The 27116-nt window shown below is 37.8% G+C and overlaps 1 protein-coding gene across 4 annotated transcripts; it reads left to right on the top strand.

Annotated features, from left to right (window-relative positions):
* The first annotated feature begins 471 nt into the window (after window positions 1-471).
* LOC130544984 (protein phosphatase 1 regulatory subunit 12B) lies at window positions 472-26590 on the top strand. 4 transcript variants are annotated; one of them, XM_057319226.1, is made up of 8 exons: window positions 472-1037; window positions 9928-9944; window positions 10066-10192; window positions 11165-11269; window positions 11631-11681; window positions 13764-13814; window positions 19152-19361; window positions 25261-26590. In XM_057319226.1, the coding sequence occupies exons 1-7, from the start codon at window positions 939-941 to the stop codon at window positions 19284-19286; spliced, it is 585 nt and encodes a 194-aa protein (XP_057175209.1). In that variant the 5' UTR covers window positions 472-938; the 3' UTR covers window positions 19287-19361; window positions 25261-26590. The 4 variants fall into 4 exon arrangements, with proteins under 4 accessions (XP_057175209.1, XP_057175211.1, XP_057175213.1 ...); XM_057319228.1 differs by lacking the exon at window positions 19152-19361 and adding an exon at window positions 17012-17082 and having other exon boundaries at window positions 475-1037; XM_057319230.1 differs by lacking the exon at window positions 25261-26590 and adding an exon at window positions 17012-17082 and having other exon boundaries at window positions 475-1037; window positions 19152-19236.
* The last annotated feature ends 526 nt before the right edge of the window (window positions 26591-27116 follow it).

Below are 27116 nucleotides of genomic sequence, written 5' to 3'. Positions count from 1 at the left end.
GCATTGCTGCAGTAATTCAGGCAAAAGGAGCCCCAACTAAGTATTGAGTGCTGTACATGCTCATACTTTTCATGTTCATACTTTTCAGTTGTCCAAGATTTCTAAAAATCCTTTCTTTGTATTGGTCTTAAGTAATATTCTAATTTTCTGAGATACTGAATTTGGGATTTTCATTAGTTGTCAGTTATAATCATCAAATTAAAAGAAATAAACATTTGAAATATATCAGTCTGTGCGTAATGAATGAATATCATATACAAGTTTCACTTTTTGAATGGAATTAGTGAAATAAATCAACTTTTTGATGATATTCTAATTATATGACCAGCACATGCATACTCAACTTCTGAAAGGATCTTTACAATCAGGATTACTCTTTTGTTCCAGCAGAGAGAGAGAGAGAGAGAGAGAGAGAGAGAGAGAGACCAAGTGAAACGCGTTTCTCGCGTCTGTGGAGTTACTGTAAGCAGTCAGAATTGCAAGGGAGGGGTTTCAGTTAACAAAGCACACTCCTTCCATTCTTTATTGTAGCTCTCACTGTGTGTTTACGCGTGTTTGCATGCATGAGTGTTAGCGGTACAATAGGAGAGCACGCCACGAATGTTGTTTATGTGTTTGCCAGAGAGAGGGAGATAGACGGAAATGGATTCACGGGGAGTGGAGAGAGAGAAGCGGAGCGGCGACTCTTGACTGTTTTCATTTTTCTCAAATGACTACTGTGACGTGCGGAGGACAGGAAACACAGATCAGCTGTCACACACACACACACACGCACTGAAGAGGGAAGTACCACATTCTCCGGACACACTCGCTCGCTCAGTTGCACCTGTTGAGCTCGATCCACTCCACATCGAGCAGTAGTCATGGATGTACCCGGAGCAGCTTTGTAAGCGTGTTTCTGCGTTTATACGAGATCTGCGCTTCTTCCGAGGACAGAGATGTCATCGCTCTATTCGCGCAGCAAGGATCTCTCGTCTCGACCCAGAAAGTCTCTGTCGGACTCCCCACCCTCGTCTCCCACCACAAAAACATTCAGAGTAAGAGCCAGCTGTTTGCGGAATTACATTATGCTGTATATTGCGATTTACTTCATATATAATACACAGTCTTGGTCACGACCCTTATTATATGTTATTATTATTAAAGTGTAGTAACCATGTTTTTGGCAGATTTATTATCATTTGTATAGCCACTACAACAATGGGTAAAAATATTGGTACTGCAGCAATCATAGTTTAGCCTACATTTACCATGTTTGTTTGGGTTTTATTTTTGTAGTAAAACCATGGGTAATTGTTTGTAAAGTCTGGATAAAAATATTTGTGTGTTATGTACTGTATGTATGTATGTATGTATTGTTGTTTGACAGCACGTTTATAGGTTAAAAGTTTTGTTGTGGCGTCCGAAAGTCATAGGCCTACTTAAACTATTTTTTTTACCATTTCATCCTGAACTAAAAAATAATCTCGTAAAACACCTAACTGTGAAATAAATGATTTCATTTTAACAAGAAATAGTTATGGATCTGTGATACCTGTCATACCTATCTTCTTGCTTCCGTTGATGCACGCAAGATGCTCTTGGGAAAATTGTTAAACCTTGCAGGGATGGCATGCATAGAGTTTTATACTTCATGCCAGCTACATTAAAACGATGAAAGGTGCACTTCAAACTTTGTGAAACAAATAAAAGTGTTTTCTTTAGTTGTCTCAGACTTTTGGCCCCGGATTTGTCAGTAATTTCTGGTGCAGAGAGTTTTTGGTGTTTATATCAAAACAGAGGATCTTTATGAGATTGTGTTGTTGTGCTGTCATTGGGGGTGACATCAGAGAATGTTATGGGTGAACAGAGCGGTACTGTCTGTGATGTATACAGTAGTTCAGTACAGAAGTGGGAGTAATTCCCAGTGGTCATGGGTCACTACGTTTTTAAATGACTCCAAGTCCCCTACTGCTTTACTACTAAAGAGTGAATTACATAAAAGTCCAAGTTTGCAGTGCCGTTTGAAAAGATAAAGAACTTGACATCGTGTAATCTTGATAAATGTGTTTTAAAGGAAAAGTTCACCTCAAAACGAGACGAGAATACTTTACAAACCAAAATAACGATTTTAGTCAATATATTCTCCTCCTCTGTCCTGTCGGTCTATGGTGCGCGTTGACGAGAGCACTTCGACGCATGCGCATTCGGTTTGAGAATATATAGATTAAACTCATTATTTTGGTTTGTTCTTTGCACATAAAGTATTCTCGTCGCTTCAAAAAAGTTAAATTGAGCCACTATGAGCGGATGGACAAATTTAACTACGTCTTTAGTACTTTTCTGGACGTTGACAGCAACTATAACCATGATGTCTATGAGGAGGCCTGGAAATCTCTCGGATGTCACCTAAAATATCTTTATTTGTGGTCCGAAGACGCCGGGAGGTCTTAAAACATGTTGAACGTCATGTGGGTGAGTAAAAAATAACACAATTTTGATTTTGAGGTGAACCTTTCCTTTAAAAGGCTATGTGGAATTTTGACCATTTTTTTGTTGTCTACAACCCTGGTATTGACCTTTTAGATAATTGGCATTATAGATTTGGAAAAGTTTTGAGTCATTCATGATTGTGTGTTTGTGAACAGGGTTTGTCCTGTTTTATCAGGTGTTAATAGATTTTGTTCCAAATCCATTCTGTGCTGAGCTGTCATATCGGCCAACGCCACACCAGATTATCCAATATTTCCTTATAAGTCCGAAACTGGATAACAAATAACCTTATTAGGCTAAATCTCTTTTGTGAATACAAGCTCTGCAATGTTTATTGAGAAATCCACTCTATTTTCCATTAGAGAAGCTTTTTGTTTTTGGATCAGTAAGCAAGCCCCCGGCCACCCCAGAAACTGCAATAGCACCCTGACAAACACAAAAATCTGTTTTACCATAAGTCAGAACAACTTGTAATTTAAAGTTGCTGGTCCACACGGCTTGAGAATGTCAGATTTGAGAAATCTTAACAAAATAATACATTTCACGTCACTCGGGTTTTTAAATCTCACCACACCAATCCAGGATGTACTCTTGCATAATAGGTTGATTTGTACAAACGGTTGTTTTTTTCTGTTGGCTGTGGTTTTACACTAAAGGGTAAGTGAACTGAAACAATGTTGACATACTGACTGAGACTGTTTACTTCAGCAAAAATAAAAAAGCCATTAATATTAGCAGGTACTGCACTGAACGAAAGAAAACCTGATTTCCTTTATGTGTACCCGTGGTGTTGGCCAACATTGCAAGAATACAGTTCTGACTGAAATGTGCATGCTTCTTTATGACATCACCGCCCCATGTCTAAATCTGTGCACTATAACAAAGGTTTAATCTTTAGTGATCATAACAGTAGTTTCACCCCATAATAAGACAAGATTAGCTGAAGGGATACAACGTTTCATGTTTCCTCTAATCATAGCATGCGTTTTTTTCCCATCAACTAAATTGCACACGTGGGCTTAAAAAAGTTTCCATGACGAGGGCGAGTGAGGGAGCGAATGTTTCAAAGGATAAACACATGTGTTTTGTTTGTTATGGTCGTCTGGTTGTTTATGAAGGACTTTTTTAAAGCCTAGACAACATATTACAGGGTAATAAACAGACAAACACTGATGACTGATCGTGTGAAAGGTTTCACTTTTAACATGGAGCAGAGTGTAAGAAAAAGAGTCAAATTTAGCATGGTTTTATTATACTAAAATGTGTAGTAACCATGTTGCCAGATTGACTACCATTGTCATAGTTTTAATACAAATACAATGGTTACATTATGGTAATTTTAATGAAATAATTGCAAATTTGTGCTGATAAATTCCAAATTGGGCTATAAAAAGCATGAATAATTATTCCGCTGCAGTTTATGTAATCTGCTTGCTCTGCATGTCTCTTGAGTGAATGAGAGGTGCGGTTTCGTGTACCGTACACGCGATGCTGTGAATGCTATTAGATTATTAATGATAATCTTAAAACTATAATTTACCTCATTAGTAAGTTTATTTATTTTTATTTAGCCTTGCTTGTTGTGCAAGCACTGTCGAGCTTGTGCAGAGGCAGCAGCTTTTGCCAGAGGGGAACTGGAATCCCCTGGTTGGGCCTGGGTTCTCCTGAGGTTTTTTTTCTCCATTGGAGTTTTGGGTTCCTCGCTACCGTTTGCATACTGTTTTGCACTATTTGCCTGGCCGGGGGGCTGCTTTAGAATTTTAAAGTTTTACTTAATTAATATTGCATATAGGAATTTATAGTCTGTTATATTTGACCTGTGCTTCTCTCTCCTTTATCTTAAATGTGTGCTTTCACTGTGCGTGCGTGTCTGTGTGTGTGTGTGCGCGTGTGTGTCTGTGTTCATGTTTGTATATCCCGGTGGGGACCTAAACCTGAATACACACCAACACATGGGGACTCGTGTCACCGTGGGGACCAAAATTGAGGTCCCCAGGGGCAAAAATGCTAATAAATTGTACAGAACAATATTTTTTACAAATCTAAAAATGCAAAAAGTGTTCTATGATCTTTAGGGTTAGGGATAGGGGATAGAATATACAGTTTGTACAGTATAACGCGTAGATCTCCACGTAGATAGTCAACCAAAACCTGTGTGTGTGTGTGTGTGTGTGTGTGTGTGTGTGTGTGTGTGTGTGTGTGTGTGTGTGNTGTGTGTGTGTGTGTGTGTGTGTGTGTCTATGTCTGTGTGTTAGTACGTGTGCATATTGTGTGTGTGGAGTGTTTTGTATGTGGGTATGTCTGTCTTCTGTGTTTTCACCTTTTTCTTGTTTTTACAGGTACAACTTGAATTGTTTTGCTTATAGTCAATATGTCTCATGTACAGTTGCTTTGTAACAATGAAAATTGTAAAAAGTGCTAAATAAATAAAGTTGAGTTGAGAGTTGACAGTGTCATTGTATAGGGACGCGAACACATAAACACATAATCTGCAGAACTGCTCTGAGAGTTTATAACACAAGCACTTCACCATTTTATAAAAAAAAGCTGCTGTCAAACACACACTGAAAAGGACTTGGTGGCGAGTCGTCAAAATAAAAGTCAGGTTAACTATGACACACTCACATGAAAAAACTGTAGTATACTATATTATTTACTTTATTATTCAACACGCTAGTAAAATTATAAAAGAAAAACAGTAATGAAATGTAAGATATAAGATACTGGTTTGGTTTATATTAACATAGTTGTACATTATGCCTTATTTAAAGGATTTTTACTGTATGATTCAAAACAATGTAGTGTCTAGGTATTTTATTAGAGTTTATGAGCAAAAAATGTAGTATGCTTAAGCATTTGCATGTGGGCAAATATATAAAAAATTTTGTAGTAAAAAAAATTAAAAACAGAATCCAGAAAAATTAAAGCAGAAAAATGGAATTTGGGGAAAAAAAAGATTTCATAGGGAATATTTCACTCAAAAGTGATGTAAATAGAAACAATTTTGTCCTTTTATATCATTTTGAACTAGGCATATCATGATATACCGGTATTGACAGTAACTGTTATAAAACCACGATTATCAGTGTTAATTCTACACATGCTAATATTGTACATAATTCAACACCTGTTGAACGTTTTTCGTTAAGAGCCACAATGATTATAAACTCTCTCTGTCTTACACTTGTATTTTGATAATGATTCATTAGCCAAAATAGAATTTGACTGATAATTGCAATATTTTTCAAAAATAATTTCAATATCTTATGTGATAATATCATTAGTGAGAATCTTTTGGCCATGATAATGGTGTAGTCAAAATGTTGTGACAGTCCGATTTTGAACAACGTGTTTTTATAACGTTAATTTGTAATAGAATCTCTTACCATGGTACTACCATAACATAGTATTTCAAACATGTACCATGGTATTTAAGTCAGTTCATTGGAGTATCAGAAAAAGACCACAGTCATTTAAAGGGATAGTTCACCCAAAAATGAAAATTCTGTCATCATTTAGTCACCTTCCAGTTGTTCTAAATCTGTATACATTTCTTTGAGAGAAAGATATTTGGAAGAATGCTTATAACCAGGCAGACCCCCCCCCATTGACTACCATAGGAAAAAATACTATTATAGTCAAAAGTGCCTCAGAACTTTTTGATTTCCTACATTCTTAAAGATGTCTTCATTTGTGTTCAACAGAACAAAAAAGTTATTTTTCCTACTATGGGAGTCAATGGGGGTCAAGATCAGTTTGGTTATAAGCATTCTTCCAAATATCTTTCTCTGTGTTCATCAGAACAAAGCAATTCATACAGATTGGGAACAACTCGAAGGTGAGTAAATGGGTGAAGTATCCCTCTAAGCACCCTGGTATCACCGTAACATTGTTTTACTTTCTGAAACAAAACAGTTTTAGAATTATGGGAGTCCAGAAAAGGACACGACGACACCTTTAATACATCAGAAATGAAAGGAGAGAGAGGACCGCAGAGCAAAAAGCCTTTATTTGGAGTTGCGTGTTGTACGGTCCCATTCGAATATGGTGATGCTCATATTTTCCATTTTGCAAGCTGGCAGACGGACTAGCTGGCTCTCAAAGGGGGAGATAAAGGGATGAGGGAAAGAGAGGATTAAATGGGGTTCCATATATAAATACTGTGAGCCAGATCCTGTAAATGCTACAGTTTGTGAAGTTATTGGATGAAGGTGAAGTCGTCCACGGCTGCACGAAGCAACCTCATCACAGTATACAATGCATGAGTTATGAAGATCATATGCGTTAAACGCATAGAGATTTCAGCAACCCCTGCTGAGGTCCACATGTGTTTTCTCATGGCCTTTGATGTGGAACACAGGGTACAGTTGTCCTGGTGCACTAATCCAAGCTTACCCCAAGCAAAATCCTCATTGAACCATTGTAAGAGAATTGACTGAATTGTTTGCGAATCTTTGTATGAGGGATGAGCCGTGCCATCATCCGCTGTAAATTTGATCACAATGGAACGTTAGGTTACCATTTAGCCGGAGCTCACTCCTTCGTGCTCGACTGTTTTAGAGGCCACGGCCATTAATCTGATTCAGTGTTATTTTTACTCGCAGAACGGAATGTCCGCACCAGCATCAGAACTGCCGTACATGGTTTACTGTGGTGAAAGTGAGCGCTCTGATACTTCTCCCTCTCTCTCTTTAGGAACAGTGAGTGGGCCTCGGGCCAGCAGGTGCCCGTGGGTGCTGATGACCCATGAGGACCTTCAGATCTTTAAATGGGATGATGTGCCTTAAAGTTTGATGTGATTTATTCAAGAAGGATATGTTGGTCCCAGTACAACAGATTGTGTCAGATTTTGGGGGTAAAGATGAGGTCAAGCTTAGGGGCTGAGGTTAAGGACTTTAAAGCAACATTCTTATTAATATTTCCTTTATTATGATTTTAGGGGGATTATAGATTTTAAATACTGTGTTTTAGGATTATGGTTGGACCATTGTGGGGTTTAGGTTTAAAGGGATAGTTCACCCCAAAATTACTATCCTCGTGCCATTTCAAACCTGTGTCACTTTCTTTCTTCTGCAGAACACAAAAGAAGATATTTTGAAGAATGTTGGTAACCAAACAGCATGGGGCCCCATTGACTTCCATTGTATGAACACAAAACCAAGACATTTCACAAAATATATTCTCTTTTTAAAAAACATAATTATTATTTTGTAATGGGCTATCCCTATACAAAATTGATTATTTCTTTTTTAATTTGGAGTAGGTTATGGTAGATAAGACAACGATAGATTTTCTCTGTGAAGGATTGATGGGAATGTTTTGCTGGTCTTGGATCTTGACAGAATACATAAACTCTGAATCACAATGTTTGGGAAATTCACATCGCATATAAATATAATCTCAGATTCCCTTGTGTAATGGGAATAAGCGCATCATTGATAACGGAGGCTGGAATGACCACAAGAACACATACAGTACAGCATCTGCTAAATCCATGCACATGTCGTATAACCACATAAGGAGAAAAGTCCCGGATGTGTTTAGCGTTCACACTGACACAACCGCATCTCACCAGTTACCACGGGCCCATCCCAACTGTTGACTTCACAACAAAAATCAATTACAGACCCAGACATGCACTGTCATATAAGGTCAATTATGTGATGGCACATATCTTGTTTTATTAGTTTGTCAGTGTAATCTCTTCTTCTTACCCGCCAAACTCTGTCCGGCTGTAGTGACTGGATACTCCATGTCCTTTTTTGGCATTGTTCAGCGGTCCCTCTCAGACGGTGGAGACAGTGGACTGTTATTTCTCTTTGATGCATAATCAAGTGTCCAAACAGGATGTGCTCGCGAGGAGCAACAGAAGGGGGGGATTCTTTCGACAGCGTTGAATCTGAAGCAATGCAAGAGAACATCTTACAATCTGTAGAATTGAAATGGAAGTGATTCAGTGATGTGACGCATGTGATAAAACATGCCTTACAGGTTTGTTTACTAAATATTATGGACAATTTGATTTGATTGTTCGTGCTTTCGACTAACAATTACATTCACTTTCATTCGTTTCTGGTCTGTTGCACACGTTTTATTGTATTTAAATTGATTCGGTTTCATTTGGTGAATAAAAAAGTGAAGTGCAAATAAAGCAGATTTCATAAGGACCTGCATAAATCATTACACGCAAGATCAAACAACCGTTGCCATAAAATCAAAGTAAAATTACAGGTGACTGCAAAAAGTTACTGCAAAATAAAATGAAGGCATAACTGAAAGTATAGGAAGTATGCAATGCAAGTACATAGTAAGTAACACTCATTAATGAAAAGTCACCTCTTAACTTTATTCAGGGTAAAAGAAATTTAAATGAATACTTCATCTTTCATTCATCATTTTCTCACCCTCATTCTGAGTTTCTTCTTCAGAACACAAAAAAGTATTCTGAAGAATGTTGATAACAAACAGCATTGACCAGCCACTGACTTCCATTGTATGGACACAAAACCGTTTCTCAAAAGATCTCGTTTTGTCTTCCAGGGAAGATTTAAACCACTTAATTTCACAAAACAATTTTGTTTTCCAATAGAGAGATTTAAAACATATTTTTGTGATCTGGACACAGACGAGTAAAACTAGACTACCCCTGCTGTAAGTGTTCCAAACAAAAAAGGTTTTGTGAGTTCATCTGAAAGAGAGGATTTATCACTCAAACACTTTGTGACATGATGTCATTTCTATGCAGATGCACACACACACTGTAACTGCACAGATGCACAAGTTTGGCGACATGATATCATACTCTAACTCTTGTAATCGCTGGCACACTCAAAGTCATAGATTATGAGATCTTAACAGTTTGAGATGAAATATATCAGTTTAAATATAGGCTATGCGTGTACATGTGCCTAGTGTTACCCTTACAAAGATGTATTGAGATGATACTACCATGATACTGCACGGTTATTGTCAAGAACCATGATATTTAATACTCACAAAAGATACCTCACAATAGACTTGGAACATGTGCTTTGTTAATGTATTAAAGACTTTCTAAGTTTCTCACCCATAATGAGAAAATTCAGATGACTAATTGTTTCTTATGTTAAAGAATTAGTTTAACCAGAAATGAAATTGCTCCAAACCTCTGTGACTTACTTCTGTAGAACGAGAGAATTTAATGATCGGTTGGCTGAATTCAATACAATGGCAGTCTATCATGACCAAGCTAAATGCTTACTGAATCACGAGCAAGCAGTTCACTGATTATTTTTCTCTTGTTCCATCAATTCTTTAACTTTATTTTGTTGATTTCCCTAAGGTTGGTAAATGAAAAGCAACAAAACCTTAAAAATGAAGGCTATATAAATATAAATAATGTTGTTATGTTTAAATTTGGTGAACATATTTAAGCAATTTTACATCAGTTAACTATTTTTTTCTCTTTTTTTGCAGCAAGATCGGGTGTCAAGGTAAGGATCTTTCATTTTTGTCCAAAGCCATTGTTCTTTTACAGTATTTATATACAGTATCACAATATTTGATTATTATAAAGCTAAATGATTCGTTACTGTGTTTGCCGGATGGCACCAGGTCAGACTCCAGTGGCATTGACGCCCCGTCAGACAGACTGACATCTCGAACATACACACGCCGAGAGAACAGACTCGCCTCCTTGAGCAAAACCGAAGATGACTCTGCAAACAAAGACTATAAGAAGGTGAGAAGAACTTTAATTGGTAAAATATATGTTGATTGTTCATTATATAGAAAATAAATCCTTAAATACTATATGACAGATATACATACAGTACACACATATTAACTGTGATACAAGAAGGGAAAGGCAAAATATTATATTATGAATATTTTAATAAATACTTTAATGACTTTTTTGTCGTTAAGGCCAGGGCTGTCACACAATGTTTACCAAAACAATACAATATTTTTTTTCGAAGGTCAAAGGTGTTTGTAAGCTTTAACATTTCACAAGACAGCAAAAATGTAAGAGGTAACATGTAAATACATGTATATCAAACCATTGACTATGTTATTATTTAGTTGACCCTTGACCTGCTGTAAGCCAGCGTGGTTTCATTTTGTTTACTTGTTTACCCAACAGATACTGTATCAAAAGAAATTTGATATGACAATTTTAGTTTAAAGAACAGAATTTACAATAATCATCCTACTTTTCGATGGGGTTGAGCTCAGTGTTTACAACCAACATAAATACACACTGCTGAAGAAAACAAGCTTTGTGTAATTGGACTTTGGACCTAAACCCGTACAGTACTGAGATCTAGATTTACTCCAAGACCGATCTCACGGGAATTCAAAACTACTTTACAAAGTGACTAATTCATATGAATTTGTATGACGCGTCGTCAAACATACGAAAACATATTTTAGAAAAAGAGCAAAAATGAAGCCCCACCCCTAAACCAAACCATCACTGGTGCAAAAGCAGATGTACGAATTCATGTGAATTAGTCCCTTCGTATAAAATATAATGTGACAACCAGCCTCGACCTCCACTAGATTTAAACCATAAACCAGTCTTAACTAGATTTAAAACAGAATTTAGTTACCAGGGTCAGTGTAGGTCACTAGTGGTTTGTTGGTGACCGTCAACAGGAAAGAAGCTCCCAGTGGAGATGTGAATTTAACCGACAATCTCTTTGTTTTTCAGATGTACGAGGAAGCACTGTCTGAGAATGAGAAGCTGAAGTCTCGTCTGGCGGACAGCAAGCAGGAGCTCTCCAAAATCCACTCGCAGCTAGATAGAGTCACGCAGGTGAAGGACAGTCTCAGGAGATGTGGAGTGAAAGAGAGATTATCTGTGGTTTTAATCACTTTGACTATCATCTGCCAAGAAGCTCAGGCTGTATTAAAAACAACAGCGCACGCTTGCCCTCTGCATCCACTCGGGCTCCTGAGGGTTTGGCTTAGTATGATAGCATCTGTAAAGAATTACGATCCGTGAAAAGAAAAGAAAACATTGTAGGAAGACGCCAATACTAAGACTGAGAGCAGGCCAATTTGCTTTAAGTATTAACCATAAAATAATATATCAAATAAAAATGTGTTTGTTTTTATAGTTTTGTGGTGATTTTGCTTATGTGGATTTATTTCTTTTTATTTATCTTGTGTTTCAGAAGCAGGACAGAATATCAGAGAGATCTACTGTACTTGAATCTGAGAAAAGGGTACATACAGTATATATCATCATTATGTGTAATCATTACTGACTTTATCACTTAAAAAGTTTGTGTGTGTTTCTCTTTTGCCTATAAGATCTTGAACTGATATTCCTCCTTCATCCTTCATGCTGTGAGGTTCAGATCATGATTTTCTGTTTATTTTGCTGATAAGGATTTCAGAATTGTCGTTTTATTTTTATTCATTTTTCAAAGGATTTTAATGTTATTGCTATATTTTAATTATTTTGATTATATGTATTATTTGTAGCGGTTTTAGCTGCATGTTAAAAATAATGATGAGCTTAGCTCACCAAATATGATTCTCCATCATATCTATCAAGATCACATCCATGAAATGAGTTATTTAAACATCAATTTCAGTCAGGGAATTAGTTTAGCTCAAAGGAAAATATGTATGATAATCGTCACTAAGTATACATATTTTACTGTTTCTGATTAGCAGTATAGTGATAAAAATACTTCAAATACATCAATGATATTATACACTTTAACGTTATCTCATGGCCATAAGTAACGCGACTTTACCAAACAGGATTTAGAGCTGTTGCATAGATCGAAACACAGTTTGAATGTGTAATGTGAAGTATTTGTGAGCGTTGAGCACAGAAAACCCATCACAAGTGAATATATGGTTGTTTATTAAAACTACTCTACATGGTAAACATAATGATGACCGCATAAAGACAAACAATACATGAAACACAAACACGCTTGTAACACAGTTCAAAGTAGGGAAAGGAAGGAGGCGGGAACCGGCGAACATTCAATATCTTTTCATCAAAATAAACAAACAATAACACGGAAATAAAAGGGCCGGCAGCCACCTCACGGTCGACTGCCGGCCACAAGAACATAAATACAAACTTAACACATGTCCTGGCCCGGTCCTCTCTCGTCGTACCTTCCTGTCGCTCCTCCTCTTATGCTTCCGGAGCTCCTCCGTGAGAGATGCGAGACCGGTGTAACGCACAGCTGACACTCATTATCACCCGCGCCACCGGCCTCGCGTCATTCCCCCACGGCTCTCGTCCCGCCTCCCTCGTCACAACGCTATGGAGCGCGGACTCGCGGAGAGAGAGAGAGAGAGAGAGAGAGAGAGAGAGAGAGGTAGCATGGCAGCGAAGCAGGTAAAACACTTCTGAACACTAATCAAATCATCTTTAACAAAGAGGCACACAATTAACGCAGCTATTTTACATATACTGTAGAAACTGATACTTGCGAGCTCTGTGCGGAGATGGAAATGTTCAAATGGTTTCAGGATGCAGTCCTGCTAAAGCGCTGAGTTTAGGGTTTAGCCCCCGTGTCCGAAGTTTGCAGGGCCTACGCGGCCTCCCCGCGGGGAGCCGAAAGCCCCGGGATCTGTTGGATTCTCTTCTGCCTAGAATGTACCGGTGAATGATGTTTTTATGTGCATACCTGCCCTGACCCCAGGTGGCCTGCGGGCCAATGCCATGAAAGCGATAAGTGGGTCAAAGAAAGTTCCTTTGTTTCTCATGGCGTCTTATTTGCATAGCTCTGAGAGTATGGTTAATTTGCACCTAATAACTAAACTTAGTTATGGACATAGTATGATGCATGCTGTAGTATTATAACATAACTCATCAGATAGGGAATTAAAAGAGGAGGAGTTACATAGTAAACATACTGTCTTAAATTATGTTAAGCTGTGAATCATCCCAACATATGAATACAACAAAGCCTAAATCTTCTTCAAAGCCTAAATCTAATTCTTTTAATGATCCCGACAAAAGATCCAACACTCTATGCCAGGCACTACATATTAAAGACGGTTTTAGCAGCAACAACATAAACAAACGTGGGCCAAACGTAACTTCCGGTAGACCTCCGCAAAGAATCAATAACTGTTGAGTAGTTTTAATGTACTTTAATACAATTAATATACAATAAAATATGAATGAATATTCATATAAATTAATATTATAACTAAACACAGACTGGTAGTTAACTTCGAGCCAGGCATGTGCGGTCAAATCTCCTATATTATATTTTATTTGTTATATTTTAATGATATTGTTTCAATACGATTTTTGCCTGCGTGTGTAGGAAAAGGAAGCATTGGAGAAGAGGGTCTCGGGCATGGAAGAAGAATTGAAGGTACACATCAAACAACTTGTACTTTCTTATTCTGATCCCAAGCAAGTTTATCTGCCTGATGTTGAGTGACTTTCAAGAGCATGTTAACTAACCTCAATATTTACTTATCGTGTTTAATGAATTCATAATTAACTGACATACAAGGTTAAATACGTAATACAAGTTAAATGGTCAATTTAACAATTATGATAGCCCTCACTCCTGATTTATCTCATGTTATCCAAATCTGTGCTCCCCATCACACGCCAATGGCATTACACTCACTGTTTGCAAAGATTTGCAGTTCAGTAGCATCTCACAGCTGCTGCGGTACATTATGACCTACTTCCAGCAACACCGGAGCCCAAATGAATCCAGCAAAGAGACACGGCACGGCTTTTGTTCTGCATTCCAGCAGTAATTGTACATTGCTGGCATTTTGAGCCAAGAAGAACTTGATGCCAAATTTACAAAAGGCCAAATCAATGTAAGAGGGGCAAGATAGCAATTGCTCCAAATTTCAATTGAGGTAACAAGGTGTGGGCTGGGCAATTTTGATGGCTCATTTCACATTCAAAGTTGAGTTATTTGGATGATATTGTCACTCATATTACACATAGCAACATGGAAACATAGAGAGTATAAAATCTATGTACATAGCTATTCAAACAGCTGGCATACAGTACAGTAGTTTCCACACATCAACCAACTGAAGGTGTGTTTACACTGGCAGTGATTTCATTGCTGGAAGTCAGTACAGTACTGTATGTGTTTTTAAAGATCATATGTGTGGATGGCTCCTACTTTTTGTATTGCCTTGAACACCTTGAGTCGGTGCATAGTTGCATAATTCTTATCTATGCTGTTTGTTGTCTCTGTTGTTTCTGATTCAAAATCCTACTATAAGACTTCTGCCTTCGAAAATGCATCTTTTTCCTCTCAGTTTTGGCCTTCCGTCCACACTGAGGCTTCGTTTTTGTCAACAACAACAACGAAACAAAAACTATTGACGATATCGTTTTCAATTACACATTTTTAGTCATAAGTGATCCGTTCAGACCAAAGCAAGAAACGGCCTGATATTTCTTACTTGTATTTCATACTTATTTCTTTATTATATTTAATATTTTTTACTTATACAAAAGTATTAATACCCACTGAACTTTTCCACATTTTCACACGTTACAACCACAAATAAAAATGTATTTTATTGGGATTTTATGTTATAGACCAACACAAAGTGACACATAATTGTGAAGTGGAATGAAAATGATAAATGGTGTCCAAATCTTTTTACAAATAAATATCTGAAAAGTGTGGCGTGCTTTTGTATTCAGCCCCCTTTACTCTGATACCCTCAACTAAAATCAAGTGGAACCAATTGCCTTCAGAAGTCACCTCATTGGTAAATAGAGTCCACCTGTGTGTAATTTAATCTCAGGATAAATACAGCTGTTCTGTGAAGCCCTCAAAAGTTTGTTAGACAACATTAGTGAACAAACAGCATCATGAAGACCAAAGACACACCAGACAGGTCAGGGTTAAAGTTGTGGAGAAGTTTAAAGCAGGGTTAGGTTATAAATCAATATCCCAAGCCGTGAACATCTCACTGAGCACTGTACAATCCATCATCCGGAAATGGAAGGAGTATGGCACAAACCTACCAAGACATGACCATCCACCTAAACTGACAGGCCGTGCAAGGAGAGCATTAATCAGAAAAGCAGCCAAGAGGCCCATGGTAACTCTGGAGGACCTGCAGAGATCCACAGCTCAGGCGGGAGAATCTGTCCACAGGACAACTATTAGTTGTGCACTCCACAAATCAGGCCTTTATGGAAGAGTGGCAAGAAGAAAGCCATTGCTGAAAGAAAGCTATAAGAAGTCCCGTTTGCAGTTTGCGACAAGCCATGTGGGGGACACAGCAAACATGTGGAAGAAGGTGCTCTGGTCAGATGAGGCCAAAATTGAACTTTTTGACCTAATGCAAAATGCTATGTGTGGTGGAAACCTAACACTGCACATCACCCTGAACACAGTATCCCCACCGTGAAACATGGTGGTGGCAGCATCACGTTGTGGGGATGCTTTTCTTCAGCAGGTACAGGGATGCTGGTCAGAGTTGATGGGAAGATGGATGGAGCCAAATACAGGGCAATCTTAGATGAAAACCTGTTAGAGTCCGCAAAAGTCTTGAGACTGGGGCGGAGGTTCACCTTCCAGCAAGACAACGACCCCAAGCATACAGCCAGAGCTACAATGGAATGGTTTAGATTAAAGCATATTCATGTGTTAGAATGGCCCAGTCAAAGTCCAGACCTAAATCCAATTGAGAATCTGTGGCGAGACTTGAAAATTGCTGTTCACAGACGCTCCATCCAATCCAATCCGATGAGCTTGAGCTATTTTGCAAAGAAGAATGGGCAAACATTTCACTCTCTAGATGTGCAATGCCGGTATAGACATACCCCAAAAGACTTGCAGCTGTAATTGCAGCGAAAGGTGGTTCTACAAAGTATTGACTCAGCTGGGCTGAATACAAATGCACGCCACACTTTTCAGATATTTCTTTGAAAAACATGTTGGACACCATTTATCATTTTCCTTCCACTTCACAATTATGTGCCACTTTGTGTTGGTCTATTACATAAAATCCCAATAAAATACATTTTTGTTTGTTGTTTTAACGTGTCAAAATGTGGAAAAGTTCAGTGGGTTTTGCAAGGCACTGTATGTATTACTTTTGAAGCAGTCGTATATTTCGCCATGTTTGTTATTGGATTATTCTTGGTCTATATTTTCACACGCTTTTGGATCTTTATATTCTTATCGTCCTATTTTACTTCACCTCATTGTCACGTCAAGAAGTGGAAAGTACGTACATAAACACCTGACAGAAATGACGCATTTCATATGCAGTACATTTTTAGTGTGAATGAGCAACTTTTTCGAAAACTCTTGAAAATATGGATGAGCGTTTTAAAAAAACACTGTTTTCAAATGTTTCAAGATCAGTGTTCACATAGCTTTCTAATCTCCTTCATGAACACATCTTGACCTTTCTATTACACTATAAAACAAACCATCTATGACCGTCTGCTGTGGTCTGGAACTTGTACTTTCTGTGATATTCTGTTTATCAGCTCACTAGAGATGAGAAACCAGAAGCTCTTGTACTTGTTTGATGTGACTGTTTGATATAACTATTGCCCCAACAGACGCCTCCAGTGAGGTTTCGCTGTCAGCCCTGAGCAGACCTCATCTGAACTGGGTTAAAGAGGGGCTGATGGTGAGTGGTTTGCCCCACGCGTGGTTGCCTGCTCACACACATCAAGGGCACCTACATGCACCTGTTTACTCACCGAAATGCAACACAGTGTTTCGCTGTAGATACTGTATACCATTTCATGTCAATTAGTTACTATTTTGGGTTAATTCATATCGTATGATCTCATTTGTATGATTTAGTACGATCTGATTCACCCCAGTGACATTAGATTTAGGGGTGGAGCTTCATTCTTGCTTTTTTGTAATAATAGTACTTTTGTACGACTCGCATTGTACAAATTTTTACGAAATTGCGAAATAGTCGTTTTTTCCTGAGATTGGTAGATAACTTCAGGTTTCCCCTTAGGTAACAGATTTCTGAGAACTATACATGCCCTCATTCATACTGTAAATCTGAAATTACTTCAAATAATATTACTGTATTCAATCCCAACAGAACAACTATACCAACGCAATCTCGCAGGAATTCGTGAGCAACTGTTTTACGGGATGGCAATTTTTTGCTAATTCCTATAAATTTGTATGATTTTATCCACACTTTTTAATATGATTTGCTTTTACACCACTGACGTTAGGTTTAGGGGTGGGGTTAAGGGAAGTATTGCTTTTTTTCACATCGTACGAATACATATGAATTCAGAAAATAGCTAGGAATTCCTGCGAGATCAGGCTGACTATACATCAACTTTTGTAGATGAAACTGCAGCATGCAGTGACCATTTTCGGTCCATTTGTGGTTTTGAGACAGATTTCTAGATTATTCTTCCCAGAACCAGTCCGGCCTCAAACTCACACCATTGAAGCTAATATTACATTGTTGGGTTAAGCAAACAGAGCAGTGGTTTCATAAAACAACAGTACCACTTACGCTTATCTCTGCATATTATAAATAAAGTATACATAGCATTATAATATAGGCACTGTTCTGAGAAACACAATAAGTTTTCTTCCCTCTAAGATACCTTGCTGTAATTTGTCTAAATGATAAGAACACCCTCACATGTATTCTTTATGGACACTGTACCTGCAGACAATGAGAGCGCACTAGACTGTGTAAGTGACTTGAAAACAAGTCTCAACACTACCTAGAATCCATATAGTGACATTTAGTCAGTTACACCGGTTTATTCAGGATTGGCTGATATGACCTGTTTGTCAAAGCGGTGAGTCATTCTAGAGAGGAAAAGGATAAGATCTTGGGTGGCCTGATTGTGGATCTGTAAGCCATGAAAAGATGTTTGGATGGTTTCTCGCAGTAGTCTCCATATGCTGGTACTGAGGTAGATTATAATGTCTCATTTCAACCCTTAATCTCCTCTTTGGGCTTTTACTGAATAAAATGCATGAAAGATGATGATCACTACTGTTGAAGAAAAGAAATCGTAGCATCTCACTCAGTAAAAAAGATTGACTGGTTTACAAGTGACCATGAAGGTGCATGCTGGCTTGATTTAATTTTCTTTTATTTTTGGATGTCTATTGTTACTTGCATGTGCTGTGTTTGTATGTTCTTTCTTAATTGTCTTTGCATGTTTAGCTGTTTTCTATTTTCTCATTAAAATCAACATGAAGCCACGTTCTCACGTTCTGGGCTTAAATAAAAATGCACATTTTTCATGAGATTTTTTATACTCTAATGCATTCAAAACAGGGTCGTTTTTTGGAATACTTGAAATACATAACAGACTTTTTGGAATACTTGATTTTGATTGGTCAGTTGTGGCCTCGGAATATTCACCGTTGACAGCTGATCTCTTTAATAACGGAGCACCATTTTTCCATCATGATTCATAATTGAAAAAAGTTTAACCAAATCTGGACAAAAGAGTTCATTGATTGGATCATAAAAAGTGGTCTTGACATGGGGAGGGTCTAAAAAATATTTGTCAGATAAAGTTGTCTCAAAAGTTATTACAGTGCATTAGGAAAATCAATAATCTATTTGGATTTCATGTTAATTTTTTTACAGACTAATACTAACGTTAGTACTAAAACTAAAACGTTCCCTCACACTCATATTCTCTCTATTTCTCTCTCTCTCTGAATATCTGGGCCTCTTGATATCTCCAGACCCTTCCTGCTCTGGCTTGGCTACAGGCTCTCCGCAGGAGGAACGAGCGCCTCCTAATGGAGAACAAAGCCATGCTCCGCACCCTCGCCCGCTTCTCTCAGACGTCCTCTCTCCCTGAATCGGAGGATCTCTAGTCCTCCTCTCCCTTTCTTCTCCCTTTTCCTCTCATTTTTGTCCTCTTCCTCCACCCTATGCTGCGCATCTCCCAGGCAGGTTTCTTTTATTAATGTTTGTTTTTAATTGTCTTACATTAAAGACCTCTTCGCTTGTTCCTTCTTCCTTTCTCTGTTTCTCACATGGGTCTGGGGAAGGGCAACCCCTCACATTCCTCTTGCAGACGCTTTAAAGATATTTAAAGCTCTTCCATGACCAAACGTCTCTTGTATACCAGAGCAATATCTAAATCAAATCACCGCCACAGAGCTTTTAGATTCTCGCGTCTGTGAATACATCTGCTGACTGCTTTTAGACTATTTTAAGAACTATGACTCATTGCATGTACAGTCGGCCTTCACATGGTTTTGTGTCCTCTGGACAGCTACTAACAGACACAGGAAAATACTGAACGTTTTTTTATTTTGTTAAGTACTTTTAAAGCCTTTTTCTAAAGAAATGAAGCCTTATTCTATTAAATCTACCCCCTTTTCCATTTATAGCGAAAATGACCAAAAATTTGGTCTTCTTGCTTAGCATAAATTAGGTCAGCGGGAAATAACTAGCATGAATTGTTAGTTTACAGTGACTGATAACGTTTTTTTTTTCTTTTAATTAAAGAAAAAAAAGATTATATGAAATGATAACAATAACAATACATTTTTCGTACAATAAATTGATTTAATTGATCAATTCTTATTACAGTAACAGGGTTGAATAGCTGAACCAATGCACTGCAGCAACAAAGTAAACACTCTTTTTTTTACATCAAAAGTTTAAATCCTGAAAGTCTTCGTGCAGTTCTGTAGAATGCATGTTTTAGTAATGTTAATGGAGTTTTGTATGGTTTAAAATGCTATTTATAATTGAAACATTAAAATATTATAATATTTTATAATACTTTGGAAATTGGTAGACAATATCAAAATGACAGTATTGACGGCTGTCTTGTATTGTATTTAATTTTTGCATTGTTTGGAAGACCATAGTCAGGACAGGCAAAATCAATATTTTGTGAGATGATTTTGTATTATGTAATAGTTTTTCTAATATATCTAATAGTTCTCTTTCTATAGATTTTCTATTTCATAAACCTAAAGTGTCGCCGAACAGAACGGCACCAAAAAATCAAGCGTATAGCGTTAGTTCTGGCTGGTCACGTGAGTCAAGCCCGCATCAGCTGATCCTCCTCTACCTATGTGCGCAATATGACGCAATCACAGCTCAGCTCAGCTCAGGAGCAAATTACCCTCCTCCATCCCCAGCTCCACATCACATTTACAATCGGGACTCGACTTCTGTTATTCCTTTTCATAAGTCTCAACTACATTTGAATTATGTGTTACACTTAAATGTCTTTAAGAACGAATGACATCTGCTTTTTCTGTTATGTTTTCCCTAAGGGAGGTTATCGCTGCGCTCCCAGCTCTTATTCATGCTGGCTGCATGGATGGGCAGGGAGTTTTGCCCAGAACAAAACCATACCACCAATCTAAACTGTATGCTAATTGTCAATCATTTTTGACGGTAGTGAACCTGACAGAAATAACTTCAACCTGCTCTCGTAGGAAATACGTACTTCTGTACACTTTGCAGCGCTACAAAATACGTACCATCAAGTACATATTGCAACCCAGTATCACAATTTCCAACAACAGTAACGTTAACAACATCATATTATATTATATTATACGGGGGTGTTATGATTTTGAATTTCATCAGACATCGTATTTTGTGTACGTTTATTATTTCTTACTCACAATTTGACGTATTTGAGCACGTAACCCGCCCCCGCCCCTAGACCTAACAGTTTATATATTATACAATATAAAACACAACACGTAACAGGAAGATACGGCTACACATGCTGTTTATTTAAAAAATGCAATTATTCCAAGCGTTCCGAGGCCAGAGAACAGACCCGAAAGTGATCCCCTTCTCCGTCTGCCATTATGTCAGCGTCGACAGTGAAATGGCATTGGCTTTCTTGTGACTGGTTGCATCATTACGCTAGCTTACGTTATGAAACAGCATTGGCTGTCCCGCTCCGATTGCGTCACACGCAAACCTTGAGCAAACAATTTAATAAAACACAACTGGGTGTATTCTTGGAGTGTGATCGTCAGCGATTAAAACCTGCTGTGCTCACACAACGATATCGTACGGCTTTAGAAGACTTAAAACGCAACACGACCTGTTTGTAATGCTTTTATACTGCCTTTGGTCAGTGTTTGCTATAAATTACCCGTGTCTTGACTTCAATTTCATGATGCGTGTTTATGTGGTTGGGAAGTGGGTAATTTTAGGTTTAGGGTAGGGGTGGGGTTAGGTGCTCTAAATGATCTATTAATCTATAAAATCGTTTCAAAGACAAATCGTGACACTGACACTCATTCTCTAGCGGACTAATACAGTTCTTCTCTTTAGCGCCCCCAGTGGACTTTTGTTTCTCAAAACTGTAGCAATATGTACCTGATGGTACATATTTTGTAGCGCTGCAAAAAGTGTACAGAGGTACGTATTTCCTACGCGACCAGGTTGAATTATTTCCTCAGTCTGCCAATGGTCAAGTCAAACAGTCATGACTCATGCCTCAAAGTCACATAAGATATGTTACCATTTTAAAACAGAAGAGGTAATGGGAAACTAATTTAAACCTATTTGTGGAAAATCCCAGACATGTCTACAGTGCTGAGAGCCTGTGTGTATGTGTATGAGTGTGTGCTGGTCATGAGTGTGCTAAAAGGGAATTAGCCAAAATAAGTTTTTTATCTGAGGCTGAAAAGATGTGATATGAAGTCATAAGTGGCTGGGTTTACTCTTTTGTTGAAGTTTATTAGTGCTGGTGATGCTGTTTAAATCACTGCAGTTTAAGACAGAATGGCCGTCTGTCTTCATTTCTAACTTGTCTTCTCTAATAACACACTGTGGGTGATTTCAGTATGACTAGCAGTTGGCACAGAAGTACACTGGCATGTGAGTGTGTAGTGTTATGAAGATGACGTGTTGCATGTTATGATCAAAACATCTTGACTAGTTGATTTGTCTAGTTCTGTTTCAAAACTGTGAGTGTGAACCGTCTTACTATTGTCTGTCCACATAAACACATTCATCTGGAATGCTCTACTAACAAATGATTCCAAAACACTCTTAAGAATTAAGGAGGTTCTAAATAGGTTCTTTGCAGTGATGCCGTAGAACCTTTCAGTTCAAAGTTCTTAGAATAACCTTTTCTTTCTCACCTTTTTAATCACCTTATTTTTGACGTAAATGTGGGCGCCGCCATCTTTGTGCTGTTTGTATTTAGACTTCCGGGGGGCCCCCATATAGCTAATGGCAGTCGTATTGCGAGTGAGACGAACGTGCTGTTTTGACTGGCTAGTTAATATTTATTATGGAACCCAAAGGTACACGCTTAATGTGTGCAGTTAGAGGTTGCCATAATAGCCGGTACAAATGCAAAAATTGTCTACAAAACATTTCCTCGCACAAGAGCAGAATCTGGATGTCGCGCACCTTATGATCTGCATCCATTATTCGTTATTTTAGCCCACTGGATGCCCTTTCTCCTGGATAATTCACCTTCTTGACTACAATAACTAATAAACATCGTTTAAAGGCAGGCATTTATGGGGAGAGTGACACTAAATGTAGAAAAATATCATTATTATATATCATAGATTGCATATAAACAAAACGTATTTAGCACAGCGTAATAAACAGTAAATAGTGGTATAATAATATAGTAGGAGTTAAAACTTAGCTGTCAGCATTTTTTATATGTATTTAGCCAAGCAAACTTAGCGTTACCTGCCAGAGGATCGCAGCTGCATGACTAACAGTTACAGGACTTGCCCTGTCATTACATTACATTTTCATTAATTTAGCAGACTTTTTATCCAAAGCATATTTAACATTTTTTCGACACGCTAAACAGTACTGATCGCCTAGTTTACCAGGCCATGTTACTATTAGGATTAAAGCTGAAGTAAGCAAGGGAGAAAATGAACAACATGAAATAATTTTTATTTAATAGACATAAAAACAGACAGTTATTGGTTAGTATGTTTTTGGAAAGTTGTGATGGATGCCGCAGCTAGGTGGAGACCTGCGATACAAGAGCAACCATCCGTCTCCATTCTTCCGTTATTAGTTGTAAGGATCCAGGAATGTTTGCTCCATTTTGACTGGGAGTCAACACGAATTCGTGGTCTGTCATGTACAAATGTTGACCGACTTTCCCACTGTGCATGTACTGGTACAGTTACGTCTCCGTGCTTTTATAGCTGCGCATCGAAGACCCGTCAACTCCGAGAGAAAATACGAAATAATTGAATATATCTTGATATGATATATCAGGCCGCTTCATCCTCCCACTGTGTTATACATCGCGGGTGTGAAAAATATTCACCAGAGCTGTTTTAATGGTGTTTTGAGCATCCTCCCGCGACACCACTTCCATTGTTTTCCACCGGCCGGCTAATAAAACGGAAGTCTCAAGACAAAAAGGAAGTACGTCACATCGTTTACTTCCGCGTTCGAAAATAAGGTGAATAGTCTGTAGAACATTTTTCCACTACAAAGAACCTTTTATGAAACATAAAGGTTCTGTGGACATTAAAGGTTCTTTATGGAGCCATACAGCCTGACAAATAACATTTAGGCCCAATCCCAATTCTATTTTCTATCCCTTCACCTACCCCTCGCCCCTTCCCCTTGAAACAAAGTGGCAAGGGGAAGGGTTACAAATTTTCCGCTAAGAAATGGGACACCACTACTACACTGGCTAGCTCCTAACGTTACGTCAGAGGACATGCGCCGATGCACCGAGTATATGACATAAAAATATATTTTCTAATATCTTGCAATCCATGCTGTCCGCTAGCAAACTTTAGCGATTTTTTTTGCAAACGTTAAAAGAACATCAGCGTAAATACAAACACAAGATTGAATGTAACATACATAAAATGAAAAATTGTCATAAAAATCCTTATTAATGGCAAAAAATGACTTACATGTGGGTCTGCTTGCTCGAGTAAGCAGCCATGTTGGAAATTTCTCTTAGCCCTTCGTTTGAAGTGAGGTCCCGAAAAATCTTAGTTTGAAGGGCTATCTGGCCCTTCCCCTTACCCCTACCCCTCCAACCAAAAGAGAATTGAGACACCCCTACCCCTTCACGTGAATGCGCCAAACGGAGGGGTAGGGGAAAGTGTAGGGGTAAGGGGTAGAATTGGGATTGGGCCTTACTGAACAGTTTTCAAGAGTGTAGAGAATGACATTAGCATGTTGCTAAGCTAACAACACAACACTGTAAAAATAGAATAATGCATGGGTCAAATGATTCATTCCCAGCTGACAATGTTTTGTTCCCAGAACATATTTTTTGTATTTGTTATTAGTTTTTGGATTCCAGAATGTTATTTTATGGTTGCAAAAGATTAACCAGGGAACATTCTGTACAGGTTATTTTTTATGAGAGAGTTATTTCGTGGTTGCAAAAGAAGAACTTTTTTAGAACTTTTTTTGCTTCCCAAAAAATACCCAAAATGGGAACAAAAAAATCAAGGGAACATTCTGTCTTCGTTGTGTTTTAATAAAATTAAACATATTTGATACTTTGTGAATGCAATTAAATATAGTCCGCATCTCTTGTCATACTGCATCTTTAAAGATTTTTTTTGCTAAGCTTGGCACAATGCATTATGAGATTCCCTTCTTTACAAAAGGTACATTTGCTTGGTGTCTTAGAATTTTGCTTGATGTGTGAAAATGTTGCCTGACTAGGCCACTTACTAGATTTTGGAGCATAGCTGTTGTGTTTATCTCACTGAGCATGGCTTTATCGCTGTATATAAATGATCATATTTTCTGAGTGATGACAGAGAGGTTTAGATATTTTAAAAGTGCAAATTTATACACAGATAAATTCTCTGTTATTCCCTTTTGTGGTCGCAGGTTTTGACAGAATTGAAGTCTGATAACCAGCGGCTGAAAGATGAGAATGGAGCCCTAATAAGAGTCATCAGCAAACTTTCCAAGTGAAGAAGACCAGACATTCACGTTAATACTGTACAGAGACCAATACTGAGGAAACAGAACGTCAGAGCTTCATAACACCCCTCCATAGACCACAACCGAACCAGTATCACCCTTGTTTGTGTTATCTCCCTTATTCTTGGTGCATTGTCTCCAATGCTAAGGTGTTGTGACCTATGCTATTGGAAAATCCAGTTAAAACTGAAGGTGTCTTTTGGTAAAATGGTTTGTAATCTGTGTTTTGCAGGAGGGTAGTTTAATAAAACTGTCATTGTAGAGACAACGTTGATAAGTCCTCTTCTTCAAAGTCCTACAAACATGTCTAAAGAATGTTTCGATTAGAATTAGATGTTTCGAGACGAGAGTAAGAAACTGTCTACATCCTGCTGAAAAGACTTGCATTTATTATCATGGCTGGTCTAGCTGGTGAACAGTCATGCTGTTTAACCAGAAATACTAGTAAACCGAGTCTTGTTGCTGGTTAAGTTTAACCCATGTATGGTGTTCATGTCTTTGTAACACAGCTCTTGTTCGCTGGTCTAGTCAAATCAATACAGCCATAAAAGTTTGTGTAAAAATACAAACAGGTGTTTACTTTATCCCATTTACAAGCAATCACATTCATGAAAAATGGTGCCATTCATGAAAAAAAAAAAAGTTTATCTTGAATAAATCTAAATGTCTGAAGTTTAACTTATTTTTTAAGCATTTTTAACTTTTAAAACAGGTTTCACAGACCCGAACACCATACAAGCGTTAGCAGCATTTAAAACAGGTATGAGCTAAATAAACTGCCGTCACATGTATACAATGTAATTCACTTGCCCTGAAGCAGCCAGCTGCTGGAAAACGCTCCAGTATGACTCCTCAGAAGCTCACGCCAATACATTCTGAAATGGAATGTTCCCACTGAGAAATGATGTCACTCTTTTCTCACTCTATTCTCTTCTTTTAGCTTTTATAATGAGTGTTTAAATATGAAATACGAATGATGGGTTGAAGAATGATTACATGGCACCATTGTTGAATGTGTTTTTCTATATTTATTTATGCTTTGGTTTGTTTTTAATTATATGTGTAGACACAACACCAACAAAAACTTCACAAGAAATGTTTTTCAATGCCTTTTTTTGTATTTTCCACAGTTTTCAGCCTGTAATCTTGAACCAATGCTCACAGCACTTTGTTTATGGTTGTTTGTGTTTATTGTTTGCCTGTTTGATTATTAATAACAACACTGTAAAATGAATGTGGTTGAGTGCTTCATTGGAGCAGTGCTGCCCCCTGTCTGTTAACATTCTCAAAACACTCTCTTCATACCCATACATTATAAACAATTATGATTACCATATATTTCATCAAGCATCCAATTTCTCATCTGATCTGCATTTTGGCCACTAGGGGGGCAAAAAAGGGCCTTAAGATGACTCACAGTTATCTATCTTTTATTGGACTATTTTAAGTTAACTTGGAATATTTATATTATTAAAGGTATAGTTTATTTAATAATCATGTTTGTCAAAACCTATAAATGACTCTTTCTTCTGTGGAACACAAAACTTTGAGACGTTTCTCAAAAGATCTTCTTTTGTGTCATACAATGAATGGGGGTCAATGTTATTTGTCTACCAACATTCTTCAAAAATATCTTCTTTTGTGTTCTGCAGACGAAAGTCATACAGGTTTGAAATGACACGAGGGTGAATAAATCATTTTCATTTCTGGGTGAGTTATTCTTTTATTACACCTCTACTTAAATTTAATGACAAAGAAAA

This window comes from Triplophysa rosa, linkage group LG21 (genome assembly GCF_024868665.1).
Source record: "Triplophysa rosa linkage group LG21, Trosa_1v2, whole genome shotgun sequence".
Lineage (NCBI taxonomy): Eukaryota > Metazoa > Chordata > Actinopteri > Cypriniformes > Nemacheilidae > Triplophysa > Triplophysa rosa.
This window is presented reverse-complemented; position numbering and strand designations above follow the sequence as displayed.